Genomic DNA, 17,214 nt, shown 5'->3' on the forward strand with positions numbered 1-17,214 from the left:
GAGGCCATGCTTGCTCCACGGCAGAGAGGAGGCGGGGCGTCAGGGACCATCGGAGAACAAGAGAGCAACGAAGGCAGCAGCATGAGTGGCCGTCGTCAGAAGAGCTCCTTTCCTCTTCCTGAGCTGCCAGCACTGCCCCGTCCTCAGCTGGGTCCTGAGGCCTCAGATCTGCAGCACCTGAGCCAGAGCTCGGGACCCCTTGACCCCAGAGCAGCGGTGGGCTCGGGCCCTTACCGATGTCATGCTCCTGGAGCAGCCTGTCCAGCCGAGGCAGGTACTGGACGATGAGGTGGCGCAGGAGCCGCTGGTCGGTCTGGACGCCCAGCAGGGTGGTGCTGAAGTAGGAGGCGGGGAGCAGGTCCTCGATGATGGCGCACATCATCCAGAAGGCGTCCTCCTCCTCCAGGAACAGCAGGAGGCAGGCAGCCACCTGGCCGGGGTAGGGGGGTAAGGGGCCTCTGCCCAGGTGTCCATGCAAATTAGAAGAGGCACCCCCTCGGGGGTGACCAGTTAGAACAAGGCGGCCTCTGGGGAGTGGGGGGGTCACACCACAGACCGCATGCCGGCCTCAGGCTTGGAACCCCTCCCTGCTTGGGACCCCCCCCCCCCCCTACAGGCCCACTGCCCCCGTCCCGGGCTGTGCTCACCATGCCCGTGCCCTGGCAGTAGCCGATCTCCGGGTAGAGCCAGGCCAGCGCTCGGAGCACCCTGCGCAGGCGGGGTACACCCACGCTGCTCACGTGGGCGAAGCAGGCGTTGCTGGGCATGGTGCGGAGCAAGTCCTTCTCAATCTGCTGGCAGCCCGCCCACAAGAGCCTGTGAGGCGCAGAGCAGGCGCACAGCCTCTGCACCCCTGACACCGAGACCCCCCGGAAGGAGGCCGGGGGCCCCTGTGTGGGGCAAACCTCAGGTTGGCTTCTCTCCCAGGAATAGAGATTCCTCAGGCTCCGGGTTAAAGTCACCCTCCTCCCTTCAGGATTAGAGCCCAGCTGGTGTGCAGCTGGTGCCACGTGATCCACGGGGGAGCCTCTAACATAAAATTACAGATTCCTGGGCCTCAAGCCACAGCTGTGGAATGAGAATCTCTGGAATGAAGCCTGGAAACCTGTATTTAAAATCTCCAGGGGAGGGACTTCCCTGGTGGTCCAGTGGTTAAGAATCCGCCTTCTAATTCAGGAGACGCAGGTTCAATCCCTGTTCGGGGAACTAAGATCCTACGTGCCGCAGGGCAACTCAGCCCGCAGGCCCCAACTAGAGAAAAGCCCGCGTGCCACGACGAAAGATCCCATGTGCTGTAACAAAGTCCCGACACAGCCAAAATAAATAAATAAAACATTTAAAAAAAATCTCCAGGGGATCCTAATGTGCACCGGTCCGGTGGCCTTTTTGACAATCCCTCCCCCCACACCCACCACAGAGGGACCAGGAGGAAACTGGCTGGCTCCAGGCACATGTCTGTAGGTGCAAGGACTGCCCAGGGCTGCCTCACGGCTGCCGAGCTCTTCCAGGCCCCCTTGAAGGGCCTCCCCCTGACCCCCCGCCCCCCTAAACAGGGCCCCACCTGCTTGGCAGCAACGGTCTCATCGTTGGCGCTGTCCTTCACGATCTCTCGGTAGGACAGCTCGGAGTTCCTCTTCTTCTGCAGGGCCCCGGAGAGCCGCATCCACAGCTGATGGGGGGAGCACGGCGCTCAGTCCCCAGGGGGCCCCTGAAGCCCGCGGCCCCCGTGGGCCCCGCCTCACCTGCGGCCTCATGCTGTGCGGCACCCCGGCCAGCACCAGGGAGCGGAGCTTCTCTGAGCGGGGCAGGGAGATGGCTATCTTGTCCCAGGTGAGGTCTCCCACGTCGTGGTTGTGGGTGAACTCCAGGTGGGCCTGCCAGCGCAGCCTCTGGGGGGGGTCCTCCAGCAGCTGGCCTGGGCGGGGGGCGCCGTCTGTGCCTGTGAGGGAGGAGGGAGAGCGACCCCCGCCGCCTGTGCCCCGAGAGCAGAGGACTGGGCTCTGGGTCCGCCGCCCGGATCTCACCGCCAAAAGCCAGGGCCACCTTTCCAACCATCTCCCGTGGCACCCCGAACAGCCAGCGCGAACTCTTCGCTTTCACCCCCAAACCAGATCCGCGAGGCCCCCCCCCACCAGGTGCTCAGGCTCCCCCGCTTCAGAGCACAGGCAGAACCTCGGCCCTCTCGCCCCTCCGACTACGGCCCTAGTCCAAGCTGCCATCTCTCTTCTGGGTTAGAGCGACAGCCTCCTCAGCGGCCGCCTAGTCCTGCCCTGCCTCCCTAGAGGCTGCTCACAGCCCTGTCACAGCTCAGAGCCTGTCACACAGACAAAGCACCCGACCCCACCTCCTCGCGCCCTGCTCCCTCCACCCCAGCTCTTTCCCACAAATCCACTCGCCTCAGGGCCTCTGCACCTGTTATTCTCCTTCCTGGCCACACTCACTGCCTCACTTCCTCCCAGTCTCTGTTCAAACGTCCCCCACCTCCCCTCCTCTCCCAGCCTCTTCTTGCCCCCAGCATACATTTGTTTGTTTGTTTACTGCCTGGGAACTCACGAGGCCAAGACCACCTGTTTGAGGCACTGGGGATGCACAGTGGGGCAGGGCCGCCCCACAGAGCCTCATCCTTACTCATCCTAAAGCCATGCCCTTGGCCTCCACTTTCTGAAACTTCACCTTCAGTGAATTCACATAAAGTGCACAAACTTTAAGTGTACACCTTGTTGAGTATCAATAAACAAATGTCTAAGCACTGACAGTCTAAACGCTGTCCCCATCAAGACACAGAATACTTCCATCATACTAGAAAGTTCCCTGTGCTCCTCTCAGGCCCAGCTTTTACCTTCTGAATGTCTGCCTGCAAACTAGAGAACAAGGAAGACTCATCAGAACTGGGAGTATGAGTGACCTGAAGGTGAATGGTCTCAGTCAGTTAACGTCTGGTTGGTGACAGGCTACCCTGGGTTCTGGCAGACAGCTTTCCAGCAGCCCACTCGGCAACAGCAGGTGTATTTACAGTAGAAAATAATGGAAATGGCCTAGGGGCCCACTTACAGAAGAGTGGTTATAAAAATATGACAACAGTGACTTCCCTGGTGGCGCAGTGATTAAGAATCCGCCTGCCAATGCAGGGGACATGGGTTCGAACCCTGGTCTAGGAAGATCCCACATGCCGTGGAGTAACTAAGCCCGTGTGCCACAACTACTGAAGCCCGCGCACCTCGAGCCCGTGCTCTGCAACAAGAGAAGCCACTGCAATGAGAAGCCCTCGTACAGCAACGAAGACCCAATGCAGCCAAAAGTAAATTTTTTAAAAAACAACAAAAAAATGACAAATCCATTGTAATTACAGGGATAGTACGCAGCCACTGAAAAACATGCTTTAAAGAGGTCTTAACAGACAGAAAAAATGCTCATGGAATAATGTTAAGAGATATAAGAGCAATATAAAAACATGTATATGATATCATCTTAGTTATGAAAAGTTACATATGGATACACACAAAGCCAGGAAAAAAATACACAGAAATGTCAGCAGTTATCTTCAGGTTGTAGGATAATGGGTTAATTTGTTTTAATCTTTATATCTTGATGTACATTTAAAATTCTCTATAATGAACATTATTGCTTTTATTATCATATGAAGATCAATAAAATTAATCTTAAAAAAAAAACCCAGGGAATTCCCTGGTGGTCCAGTGGTTAGGAGTCAGTGCTTTCACTGCCAAGGGCGTGGGTTCAATCCCTGGTTGGAGAACTAAGATCCCGCAAGCTGCACAACGTGGCAAAAAAAAAAAACCCAAAGGATTCCAGATACTTCTAACAGCATCACCGTCGGATATGGCTCTGTCCCTGATTCTGGAACATCTGGGTAGAACATCTAGAGCCCGAGGCCACAGCAGTGTAATCAGTCACTGGAGCTGGTCCTCCCCAAGGACAGTGGAGAGATTACACCCGAGGGGCTATCTCACCTTCCTTGTCCACGCGGAAGCCGAACTCATCATAGCAGAACTCTGGTTGCTCCACTGCCTCTTCCTTCTAGATCCAGGAGTAGGAAGAGTCAGCCTGGGGCTGTGTGCACTGCTGCCATGCCTCCTAGCCTCCCTGACTCAGACCAAAGGCCACCGTTCCCTGAAGCTTCTGTGGTCATCACTCAGCTCCGGGGGCCACGACCCTCTTGAATTCTCCCAGAGTTTTCCTTGTTTTCCTCAGAGGTCGAAGATAAAATCAAGGCAAGAAACACGTTTTAAGTATTTCTGTGTCCCCGTAATACTGAGAGCAGAGTGCCATACTTGTTCCCCAACCTAATGTCCGATTCACAGGGAACGTGGAGCTAAGATACTGTCTCTGATGGGGGCTTCTGACCCTGTGTGAATACGGGGGAGTGGCCCCCCTCCCAGGATGCCTGCAGCGGGCGGTGGGTCCCCTTGGGTGCCCCAGCGTGGGAGCAGAGCCACTGGCGCCCACTGGCTGACTGCTGTACCTGTGTGTACTTGGCCAGGATCTCCTGGGGCCACATGCTAGGAGTCAGGGCTGAGAAGGGGCCACTGGCAGAAGGTATGTGGCTTCCTAAAACCAAAAAGGACCAGGAATAGGAGATGAAGAAAATGCAGAGCATTCAGGGGGAAAATTCAAGTTGAGACACCCCCTCTCCCTTCTTCTCCCCACCGTCCCACCCCCCAGAGTGCCAGCATTAAAGGACTGGACCATCTAGAGTGGGATGGATGGGGGAGGGGAGAAACCTAGCAAAGTGCAACTTTCTGGAGGAAGGAAAAGGAAGCCAGCAGTGTGTTACAAGACATAACCTGACTTCATCTCCTTGCCTCTCCCTCCACCTGTGAGTGAGGATTTTCAGGCTGGAAGGAGAGGACAGGGATTCAGGAAAACTGAGAAGAGAGTTGCAGTAGCTCTCCCAGATGCCCATCAGAAGACTTCCTCCTTCCTCCATTACCTGGGCGGTCCACGTGACCCTCGAAGGTCCGTGGAAAACAAGCCTGCTTCCCTCCCACCGGGGTGTCCTCCTGGATAAGACCCCCTTCCCCCTGGAGAGCCTGTCGCCCCATGTCCAAGCCAGGCCCCTGCCTCCCACCTGACATTGTGTGGAGAGGACAGGCAAGTCTTCTGTAGATCCAGACTCGGGAGTTTCCTATCCTAATATCTTACAGCTGGAAGGCTCCTCAAGCTTCATCTGGTCCAGAAGCATTTGCCCTGGTAGGAGTGCAAAGAGGAAAGTCATTTAACGCAGCCCCTCTCCTGGGAGTCCTTTCTACCCAACTCTGATTTGCTGGCCCAGAGGTGGTGGGGAGGTAAATCCTGGCCACTGTTTGACAGGGAAGGAAAAGTCACACTTGAAAGAAAAAGCCTCCCATTCTGAACATTTCATCCGAGAGCATACACTTTGAAGAAGCTACAAAACTATTGTTCTCCAACAGCTCTGTGAGCCAAGAGGAGGGTCTGCTCAGTTCCCATACTACTAAGGAAGGAGAGGATCACACAGACAGACTTCCTGATGCTCTGTACTCAGGCAAATGTTTCTTAAAAAAGAAAACAACAATCAGCCACCACCAAAACTTCCAAGAATAGGTGCCTGAGCCAGGATTTTTGAGGAATCACTTAGGTACAACACTTCTGAGTCCGTACCTCCACTCACGCGACACTGACGTTTCCACTTCATCCACCAGTCTGCTCGACCACACCTTCCAGCACCTCACAGCTGGGAAACTAGGAAATTGCCATCTAAGTTTCTCACGTCACTGTTTAACCCCTGCCTCCCTACTTTTTTTGTCCTCTTAAAAAATGACTCAACAATTGAAATGACAAACAGCCCAATTTAAAAATGGGCATAAGGGGACTTCCCTGGTGGTCCAGTGGTTAAGACCCCACACTCCCAATGCAGGGGGCCCGGGTTCGATCCCTGGTCAGGGAACTACACCCCGCATGCCACAACTAAGAAGTCCTCATGCCACAGCTAAAAGATCTCACGTGCCACAACTAAGATCCAGAGCAGCCAAAATAAATAAATAAATATTAACAAGAAATAAATAAAAATGGGCATAAGATTTAAATAGACATTTCTCCAAAGAAGAGACGTAAATGGCCAATGAGCAGGTAAAAAGATGCCCGACATCATTAGTCATCAGGGAAATGCACAGCAAAACCACAATGAGATTCCACTTCACACCCACGAGGATGGCATACTGGAGACAAAAGTCTTTTTTTAAAAAAATATTTTATTTTATTTATTTTTGGCTGCATTGTGTCTTCGTTGCTGCCCACAGGCTTTTCTCTAGTTGTGGTGAGCGGGGGCTACTCTTTCTTTGTTGCAGTGCGCGGGCTTCTCACTGCAGTGGCTTCTCTTGTTGCAGAGCACGGGCTCTAGGCACGCGGGCTTCAGTAGTTGTGGCACATGGGCTCAGTAGTTGTGGCTCGCGGGCTCTAGAGCGCAGGCTCAGTAGTTGTGGCGCACAGGCTTAGTTGCTCCATGACATGTGGAATCTTCCCAGACCAGGGCTCGAACCCGTGTGCCCTGCATTGGTAGGCAGTCTTAACCACTGCGCCACCAGGGAAGTCCCTGGAGACAAAAGTCTTAAGAGCAGTGTTTGGCCATGTGGGATGACTACACTTAGGCACACAGCTCCTGTCTGTCCTACAGCAGCAGGCACCTGCCATTAAAACTTATCTTCAACATCAAAAAGGTGAGGATGTGGTGAAATTGGAAGCCTCATACTCTACTGGTGGGAACGTAAAATGGTGGGCTGCTGTGGAAAGTACTGACAGCTCCTCAAAAGGTGAAACACAGGGTTACCACATGACCCAGGAATTCTGCTCCTAGTTATTTACCCACAAGAAATGAAAGCAAGAGTCCACACAGAAACTCGTACTTGGATGTTCACAGCAGAGTTACTCATCATAACCAAAAAAGCAGAAACAACCCATATGTCCAAGTACTGATGAAGGGATATAGGAAATGCATAGAACATCCATACAATGGAATATTATTCAGCTTTAAAATGGAATGAAGTGCTAATAACACAGGTGAACCTTAAGAATATTATGCTCAGTTAAAGATGCCAGTCACAAGAGGATGAATATTGTATGACTCTATTTAAATGAAATGTCCAGAAGAGGCAAACCCCTAGACACAGAAAGTAGATTAGTGACTGCCAAGGGCTGGAGGACAGGGGAAGGCACAGTGACTGCTAATGGGTACAGGGTTTCTATTTGCAGAGATGAAATGTGTTCTGGAATTGGAGAGTGGTGATAGTTACACAACAGTATGAAATACTCAAACCACTGAATTATACACTTTAAAAATAGCGAACTTTGTAGCATGTGAATTATATCTCAATTTAAAAAAATTAAATAAGCCATCAACTGATGCGTCAGCACTTGGGCTCCCTCTGAGTTCCTATTTCTAGCCTGCTCCTATTAGAACAGGCAAGAGCCTATTATCACCCACTCGAGCTTCAACAGAAATGCAGTTTGAGGGGTGGCTTTCTCAGCCTTTTTCTGAATATGAAGCCTTTTACTTCTAACTGTGAAATGAAAGGAAGGTAACATAAATGGAAGGTAACAATGGAGATGTGGGTGAAATATTTTAGGGCAAGTTGCCTTCTAGGTTTTGGTATCATATTCACCTAGGCCTAGACCTCCTTTTGCCATTTTCAAGTGACGGGACCTCAGAGGTGACAGCTGTTGGCCTCGTCTCCTAAGTGCTGTCTGCTGTTGGGAATTCGGGGTAAATGAGAAGGGTCAGGTGAGAAAGAAACAAAAAAGGAAAATCAAAGAACCACTTCGAGGGCACTGTGAGAAAACATTGCCCTATGGACCCTTTCCTCCAGCAAATGTTGAAAAATGGGCACGTGAAAAAAATCCCAGTTCTCTTTAAAGACACACTTGCAAATCTGGGGCCAAACAGCTTGTTCCAAAGGCAGCTCAGCTGGGTCACCAACCTCTACTCCTGCCCCCAGACACACCCTGACCAGGCCACATTTGGGCTAAATGCCCATCGTGGAGGCTTTGATGCCCAGCTGGGAGGGAGCCCTCTTGCTTCCAGACAAGCCTTGCTGAGAAACAGATGGCAGAACCCGCTTCCCTAATGGGCCAGCCATCCTAGACTTGTCTGTCTGTTCTGCGTGAGGAAAACGTAACGTGTTCCTTCAGTGTAACAGGTATGCGGGGCCTGATTTGAATCAGAATTCTGTGCTGGATGGAGCAAGTATTTTAACATTAAAGGGACTGAGCTAGAAGTTCTTAAAATCATGTCATCATTCAGTCCTCACAGCATATTCTGAAGCAGACTATCTCTGGTCCTCACACGTGAGAAAACAAGCCTAGAAGAGATGCACGTACGGTCTCCCAAACGGACCCTGATAACTGTGCCCCCTGCCCCACCATGCTCCCCCCACCCCCACCTGGGGAGATGATGTCACTCGGCCACCAGCTTGACAGTGCCAGGAAATAACCCCATGCTCAGCGAGGCCACCGCCAGCCTGGAGCCCTGGGCAGGCACGCTGCTGTGGCACCAGCGTTAGGAGGGCAAGGCTTCCGAGCTCATCCTCTGCCACCTTTGTGCAGAGGCCGGACGGCGCTGCGGTCAAAGTGAAGACCTCTCCGGTCGGACAGATGTGGACTCAAATCCTGGCTCTGCGGCTCCCCCCTTCTTATAACCTTGGGCACGTTCACGTCACCTCTTTGAGTCTCAGTTTTCTTCTCCATAGACTGGAGCAACGGTACCTACGTCTCACAGTGGTTACGAGGATGAAGTGAGAATGCAAAGAGCCCCAGCACACTGACACACAGCAAGTGCTCAGGAAGCATCAGGCAATTAGCAGGAGTCCTCATAATTTCCAGAAAGTTACTGTGAATATCTGGGCCCTCTACACTGAGGTTACTCAAGGCCATGTGATACTGCTGATACCCAGCCATTACAACCTGTAAAAACGACAACTTCGTATGGTTCAATGTAACACATGCTAGCTGGGATCATCAGAAAGACTCCTCATCACTGACGCCTCAGAGGTAGTGATTTGGCTGTTTCTTCCAGAAGGGCAGAGAAAGTATGGAGGAAGCAGGCGTTGTCTATAAGTGGAAGAAAGGAGCTGTCTCTGGCTGTGGAGGACTGAGGGGGCTGGTAAGACAGTTCTCAGTCCGCAGCTCCCTTTCCCAGCCTTGGCTTGCCCACCTCATTCATTCACTCAACAGTTACTGAGCACCGCCATGAACCACACATGGTTCTAAGGGTTGAGACGCAGCAGTAAAAAACCAAAGTCCCAGCCATTACATCACAGCAGAGAATCAGACAACGAACATAAACACAGCTGTGTTAGATGGTGCTAACTACAGTAGTCTGAGGAAAATAAAGCAGGATAAAGGTATAGGAGAGTCAGAAGAGAGGAGCCATGTAGCTAACGTGGTCAGGAAAAGCTCTCTGAGGATAAGGTGACATCCAAGCAAAGACCCAAACAAAAGGAAGTGGGAGACCAAGTCCTATGGCTCCTGAGGGAAGGAAGATCCAGGTAGCAGGAGCAGCAGGGTGAAGACAAGGCTGGACCAGACGTGGCAGGTGCAGCTGCTGCAGGGGAGAGGGGCTGGGGAGGAGGAGGAAGCACAGTGGGGGGCGAAGCCTGCTCAAGAGGGCCTTGCAGTGCAGTACAGAACTGGAACTTATTCTCCTTACAGGAGGGCTCTGAGCAGAGGCAAACCTGAATCTGATTTAGGATTTCAAAGCTCTCTCTGGCTGCTGTACAGAGAAGACTGCAGGGCAGGAGGGGGTGACGCAGTAGGAATAATGTTGGCTTTGCTACCATGGGGACAGTGAGAAACGGTCAGATCTGGATATATTTTAATGAGTCTCTGCAATAATACGTATATGCCATTTCTCTTACCAACTACCCCCTAGTCCCCAAGTTCCCAACAGGAGCCAGAAGTGATATTGCTAATCTGGGCAGGCAGGTTTTTCCAGCCTCCGGTCACTATGGAAACCTTCCTGAAAGCAGCCATCTGGGAGCTGGCTAAGGCAGCCACGTCACTGGCGGCCCTACTGTTGTCACAGGGGTACTGAGAGGCAGAAACTTTTGAAAAACAAGAAATATACTGGAGGCAGATTAAAAGACTGTCAGTTTTTAAAATGCCTTTTGATCCAGTAACTATTCTCCTGGAAACTTATCTTAAGGAAATAATTCAATAGACGCGGAAAGGTATGTACATGAAAAGGTCTACTTCAGCATCACCTACACAACAAAAACATGAGGACAATTTACATGTCAAACATTAGGGGAATTGATCAAATCTGGGTATACTGACACAATAAAATGTGATTTAATCATTTCACATTCCAGTTATGGACTTCCGCTTTTGGCCAAGATGGAGTTACAAGGCCTGGATTTACTTTCCCAACCTGAACAACTAAAAAGCCAGAAAGATACATGAAACGATGGTTTTCAAACATTGGATGACAGGCAGCACAGGACAGTGAAGCCTGAGACAGAGAAAACAATTGAGCTGAGCCCTGTGACGGCCCGCTACCGCCTGGAGAGAGTCTGCAGCCAGGACTGGGCACCCAGGAGGGCAGAGGAGCTGAGTTGGGAGCTAGAGGTGGCCGAAGCAGCCTGAAGTTGCAGAGCAGAGACTTGCACAGAGAGCTCCAGAAATCTGCAGAGAGCACCCCCAAACCTTCATGTGAATACTGGTCAGAGCGTGTGTGTGAGGAAGCTACCCAAGGTAGGGAAGAGAGCACCTGCAAGCAACACAAGGAATACTACCTGAAGCTCACCCTACCGAGTCATTGTCATGTATTTTCCTTTTCAGAAATTGTGGAATGCAATTTGCCCAAACTCTGTTAAGAATTTTTGCATCTATGTTCATGAAGGATGTTTGGTTGTAGTTTTCTTTCCTAATAACACCTTTTTCAGGTTTGGTATCAGGATGATATCTGCTTTATAGAATGATTTGGGAAGTAGTCCCCCCTCTTCCATTTTCAGGAAGAGTTTGTGTAGAAACTGGTATTATTTCTTCCTTAAATGTTGAAAGGAAATCACCAATGAAGTCTCCTGTGCCTGGAGTTTCCTTCATGGAAAGATTTTCAACTACAATTTCTTTCATAGAGATAAGGCTATTCAGATTACCTTTATGCCTCCTGAGTGAGCTTTTTCTTTAAAATAAATTTATTTATTTTTGGCTGCATTGGGTCTTTGTTGCTGCGCGCAGGCTTTCTCTAGTTGCAAGGAGCGGGGGCTACTCTTCGTCGAGGTGGGCAAGCTTCTCATTGCTGTGGCTTCTCTTGTTGCGGAGCATGGGCTCTAGGTGCGCGGGCTTCAGTAGTTGTGGCTCGCGGGCTCTAGAGCGCAGGCTCAGTAGTTGTGGCGCACGGGCTTAGTAGCTCCGCAGCATGTGGGATCTTCCCGGACTGGGGCTCGAACCCATGTCCCCTGCATTGGCAGGCGGATTCTGAACCACTGCGCCACCAGGGAAGTCTCCTGAGTGAGCTTTGATAGTTTGTGCACTTTCAAGGAATCTGTCCACTATCCAAGTTGTTGAATTTATTGGTAAATTTAGTCCAAAGTATGCAGAAGAAAAAAAAGCAATAAACAATAAAGATAACAGAAATCAATAAAATGGAAAACAAAAAAAAAGAGAAAAATCAATGAAACCAAAATCTGTTCCTTTAGAGATCAATAAAATCAAACCTCTGATCAGACTGAACAGGAAAAACAAGAAGACACAGATTACCAATATTATCAGGAATGGAAGAGGATACATTACTACAGATCCTGGAGGCATTAAATGGATAATAAGAGAATATTATGAACAACTTTTGCCGATAAGTTCTACAATACATAAAAACAATACCATCATGACCAAGTGGGATTTATCTTGGGAATGCAAGACTTGTTCAATATTTAAAAAGTCAACCAATGTAATTCAGTATATCAACAGACTGAAGAAGAAAAACTATATGACTATCTCAATAGATGCAAAAGAAGCATTTGGCAAAAGTCAACATCCATTCATGATAAAAACTCTCAGAGATCTAGAAATAGAGGAAGCTTCCTTAACCTAATAAAAGGCATCTACAAAAATCCTACAGTTAACATCATACTTAATGACAAATGACCGAATGCTTTCCCCCTAAGATTGGGAACAAGGAAAGGAGTCAACGTAATTCCAATCAAAATCCCAGTAGGAGTCATACAGGGAGAAGTTAGGTCAGAAAGAGAAAAACAAATATGATATATTAACGCATATATGTGGAATCTAGAAAAATGGTATAGATGATCTTATTTGCAAAGCAGAAATAGAGACATAGACAACAAACGTATTGATACCAAAGGGGAAAGGGGAGCGTGGGATGAATTGGGAGATTGGGGCTGACATATATGCACTACTATATATAAAATAGATAACTAATGAGAACCTACTGTATAGCACAGGGAACTCTACTTAGTGCTCTGTGGTGACCTAAATGGGAAGGAAATCCAAAAAAGAGGGGATATATGTACACGTATGGCTGATTCACTATGCTGTACAGCAGGAACGGACACAGCAGTGTAAAGCAGCTATACTCAGAACAAAACAAAACAAAATCCCAGTAGGATATCTTGCAGAAACTGACAAGCTGATTCTAAAATTTAAATGGATAGGCAAAGGAATCAAAATACTCAAAATAATTTTGAAAGCAGAAAGTTGGAGAATTCACACTACCTGATTTCAATACTTACTATAAAGCTACATGTAGTACAGGTGACACTGGCAAAAGGAAAGACATATAGATCAATGGAACAGAATAGGTAATCCAGAAGTAGACCCATACATATGGTCAATTAACGTTATGAATTGTGTCCCCCAAAAAAGGTATGTTGAAGTCCCAACCCTCAGTACCTCAGAATGTGACCTTATTTGGAGAATGGGTCTTTGCTGATTTAACCAACTTAAGACGACCTCATTAAGGTAAGCCCTAATCCATTATGACTCGTGTCCTTATAAAAAGGGGAAATTTGGACACAGATATATATAGAGAGAAAATATGAAGAGACAGGGAGAACACCATGTGAAGCACAGACTGGAATTATAGTGTAATAAGCCAAGGAACGCCTGGGGCTACTAGAAGCTGGAAGAAGCAAGGAAGGATCCTCCCCTACCGGTTTCAGAGCGAGCATGGCCTTGCCGACACCTTGATTTCAGATTTCTGGCCTCCAAAACTGTGAGACAATATTACTGTTGTTCTAAGTCACCCACTTTGTGATAATTTATTATGGCAGCCCTAGGAAAGTAAATAATTAATTTTCAACAAACATATAAATGCAATTCAATGGAGAAAGGATAGTCTTTTCAACAAATGGTCCTAGAAGAATCACTACAAAACTTCTAGAAGAAAACATAGGAAAAAATGTTTGTGACCTTGGTTAGGCAAAGATTTCTTAGATATTGCACTAAAAGTATGATCTATAAAAGAAAAAAACTTGATTAAATTAGACTTTATCAGAAGCCACTGGTGGTAGAAAATACGTTCAAATCACACATTTAATAAAGAATACGTATCCAGAATATAAGGAATTCTCTAAACTCAGTGAGCTGGAAACAAACAATCCAATTAAAAAAATAAAATGGGCGGAACTTCCCTGGTGGTCCAGTGGTTAAGAATCCACCTTCCAATGCACGGGACATGGGTTCGATCCCTGGTAGGGGAACAAAGATCCCACATACCGCAGGGGCCACAACTACAGAGTCCATGTGCTCTGGAGCCTGCGCGCCACAGAGAGAAGCCCGTGCACCGCAACTTGATAGAAGCCTGTGCGTCACAACAAAGAGCCCACATGCCGCAACTAAGACCCAACACATCCAAAAATTAATATTAAAAAAAATAAAATGGGCAAAAGATTTGAACAGAAACATTAACAAAGAAGATATACAGATGACAAGCATACAGAAAGATACTTAATGTCATTAGTTATTAAGGAATGCAAATTAAAACCACAATGAGATATTATCATACACATATTAAATGGCTTAAATTAAAAAACAAACCACCTGACAATATTAAGTGCTGACGAGGATTCAGAGCAACTAGACCTCTCATACACTGCTGGTAGAAATGCAAAATGGTACCACAATTTTGGAAGAGGGTTTGGCAGTTTCTTATAAAGTTAGACATGTACTTACCATACAACCCAACAAATGCACTCCTAGGTATGTTTATCTAAGGAAAATGAAACTTTTGTTTACACAAAAACCCGTATGTAAACGTTTGTGGCAACTTTATCTGTGACTGCCAAAATCTGAAAACAACTCAAATGTCCTTTAACTGGTAAATGGATAAAGAACTGTGGTACGGGCTTCCCTGGTGGTACAGTGGTTAAGAATCCGCCTGCCAATGCAGGGGACACGGGTTCAAGCCCTGGTCCGGGAAGATCCCACATGCCGCGGAGCAACTAAGCCTGTGCACCACAACTACTGAGCCTGCGCTCTAGAGCCTGTGAGCCACAATTGCTGAAGCCCACGCACCTAGAGCTTGTGCTCCACAAGAGAAGCCACTGCAATGAGAAGCGCGTGCACTGCAATGAAGAGGAGTCCCCGCTTGCCGCAACTAGAGAAAGCCAGCGCGCAGCAACAAAGACCCAATGCAGCCAAAAATAAATAAGTAAAATAAATAAATTTATTTAAAAAAAAGAAGTCCAATTATAGGGACTAAAGAAATATGGATACTATTTATGATATAATATTAAGGGAAAATGTATGTAGCATGTGCACTCAGAAACGTGTGTATCTGTCATTTACTCCCCAAATATTTCCCCAAAACATATCATGTGCTAGGGCAACAATGATTTACAATCTAGAGGGGGAAAATCAAACAGAAAACAAATAGATGGATAAATAAATAAGAATTTCAGAGTATGGCAAGTGATCTGAATAAAACAAAAGGGTGATGTGATATAGAATCCAGGGAAGGTTTGCCTGGGAAAGCAATAAAGCTACTATTTTTTTCTACTGCACCACCCCCCCAAATACCAAAAACCAAACCAAAACAAAAAGAATCCAGGGAAGGAATCACTGACGCACTAGCACTACTTGAATTGAAACCGCAAGGACAAGAAGCCAGCCTTGCAAGGATGGGGGTAGAGTCATGGGCAGAAAGAAAGGCAAGTCCACAGGCTCTCAGGTGGGGAAAGGCCTTGGAAGAAGAGAAAGCCCAGTAACTGAAACACAATGGACAAGGGGGACAACGGTAAGAGGAAACTGGAGAGGTAGAGGCACCCAGATTGTCAAGGAACTGTAGGTCACAGTGAAGGATTTAGATTTTAAGGACAATGGGAAGCTACAAAAGGATCCTAAACATGGTGGTGGCGTGAACTAACACGTTTTTTAAAAAATCACTTTGGCTGCCGTTTGGCAAATGGCTTGTGGAGAGACAAGAGTGGATACAGTGAGACCAGTTTGAAAGCACAAGCTCCAGGAAAGATGACGGGGAGTGAGACTAAAGTGGTGACAGTGGATGTGGGGAGAAGTAAATGGATTCAAGATATAACCAGAGGCAGAACCAATAGGCCTTGCTTCTGGGTTGGATGTGGGGAGTGAAGAAAGGGAGCATCCCAAAGTGAGGCCTAGGTTTCTGGTCTGAATTCCTGGGTTTACGATGATGACATTTACTAATATGCTGGTGAGTGGGAAAGAAACAGGTTTGGGGGAAGAGGGAATGAAGAGTTGTAGGATAATTTAAATGTTTCTTAGAAATCCAAGTGGAGCTGTTAAGCAGGTGACTGGATACACAAGTCTACATCTTCAAGGAGATGTAAAAACTAGAGATATAAATCTAGGAGTCTTTTGTTCATCTATCCAACCAACAAATATTTTTTGAGCAACTACTATGCCCCAGACACTGTTCCACATGCAAGGGATATAGCAGTAAAACAAGACAAAGTTCTCGCTTTTATGAACCTGCAGTTTCCTCATCTGTAAAATGATGACAAATGAGAAAATGTAAATATTTATCACAATACATAGCACATAGTATGTGCTTAATAAAGCCAGCTATTAATATTAGTGACAGAAAACAGACAATAAACAAGTAAATGAAAGAATAATTTCAGAGGCAGGTAGGGGCAGGACTATTTTTGATAGGTGGTCAGGAAAGGCCTCTCTGAGGAGATACATTTCAGCTGACACCAGAATGATAAGGAGTCACCTCCACAAAGACTCAGAAGCTCAAACAGAGGAAACGGCTTGTGCAAGGACTTTAAGGAACAAAAGATTTATATTATACTGGAGAAATAAAAGACACGTGTGTCTGAGATGGAGCAATGAGGGGGAAAGTAGCAGATATCACTGGAAACGCAGGACGACCTGGATTATGTAGGGCCTACTGCTCATAGCAAAGACTCTGGACTTCATTTTAATGGGAAGCCATTGAAGAGCTTTGAGCATGGGCATGACACGGTCTGACTTAGGTTTTTAAAGAAATCGCATTGGCTACTTTGTGAAGAATGAACTACAGAGGGGTTTAGAGTGGAAACTATTACAGCGGTCCAGGTGACAGATGGTATCTTGGACCAAATCAGTTGAGTTGATGACAAGTAACTAGATTCTGGATATAATTTGGAGATATAGAGGTAGATAATGGGAAGAATCAATGATGTCTCCTAGGCTTTTGACCTGAGCAACTGTGCAGATCCCATTAACCAAGATGAAGGGAGACTGGGGGAGAGCAGGTTTCATGGTTAGCAAGCAATCTGCTTTGGCCATGTTCAGTGGGGATGTCTATTAGACCTCTAAGTGGAGAGGTCAACTGGGCAATTGTATATATGAGTACAGAGTTCGCAGTAGTCATAACTGGAGACGTGAATCTGAGAAACACCAGGACTAGATGTCGTGGCTAAGGAGAGAATGCAGAATAGGGGGCCGAGGACCAGATCCTGGAACATTCCAACATTTAGAGGTTAGGCAGAAAAATATACAAAAAATAGTTTGAGGAGTGACCAATGAAGTAGAAGGAACACTAGCAGTGTGTGGCACTGTGGAAACCAAAAGAAAGTGTTTCTACGAGGAGGTGGTGATCATCAGTGTCAGGTGCTACTTAGAGGTCAGGTGTTATGGAGGACAGAGAATTGGTATTGGTTTGTTGGTTTGGCAAGCTGGAGGTTGGTGGTGACACTGACAAGAGCTTCAATTGTGTTATTTTTCTTGAACTTTTGGTTTTAATTAATTAATTAATTAAGATAGAAG

General features: G+C 47.5%; 1 protein-coding gene across 11 annotated transcripts in view; it reads right to left on the reverse strand.

The window, feature by feature from the left end:
* Positions 1-17,214, reverse strand: part of SGSM3 (small G protein signaling modulator 3) — a 35,547-nt gene that overhangs the window by 5,387 nt on the left and 12,946 nt on the right. For 5 of the 11 annotated variants that reach the window (XR_004528825.2, XM_033866000.2, XM_033866001.2 and 2 more), the window contains exons 2-8: positions 5,087-5,205; positions 4,481-4,566; positions 3,969-4,035; positions 1,743-1,939; positions 1,562-1,669; positions 648-890; positions 235-430 (exon numbers count right to left, since the gene is read on the reverse strand). Coding sequence is in view for 10 of the 11 variants with exons in the window: in XM_033866000.2 (XP_033721891.1) it covers positions 235-430; positions 648-890; positions 1,562-1,669; positions 1,743-1,939; positions 3,969-4,035; positions 4,481-4,566; positions 5,087-5,093 (904 nt within the window). In the remaining variant the exon portion in view is untranslated. The remainder of the gene's footprint in view (positions 1-234; positions 431-647; positions 891-1,561; positions 1,670-1,742; positions 1,940-3,968; positions 4,036-4,480; positions 4,567-5,086; positions 5,206-17,214) is intronic. The other 6 variants (XM_033866002.2, XM_033865999.2, XM_033865998.2 and 3 more) reach the window with 5 other exon arrangements.

This window comes from Tursiops truncatus, chromosome 11 (genome assembly GCF_011762595.2).
Source record: "Tursiops truncatus isolate mTurTru1 chromosome 11, mTurTru1.mat.Y, whole genome shotgun sequence".
Classification (NCBI taxonomy): Eukaryota; Metazoa; Chordata; class Mammalia; order Artiodactyla; family Delphinidae; genus Tursiops; species Tursiops truncatus.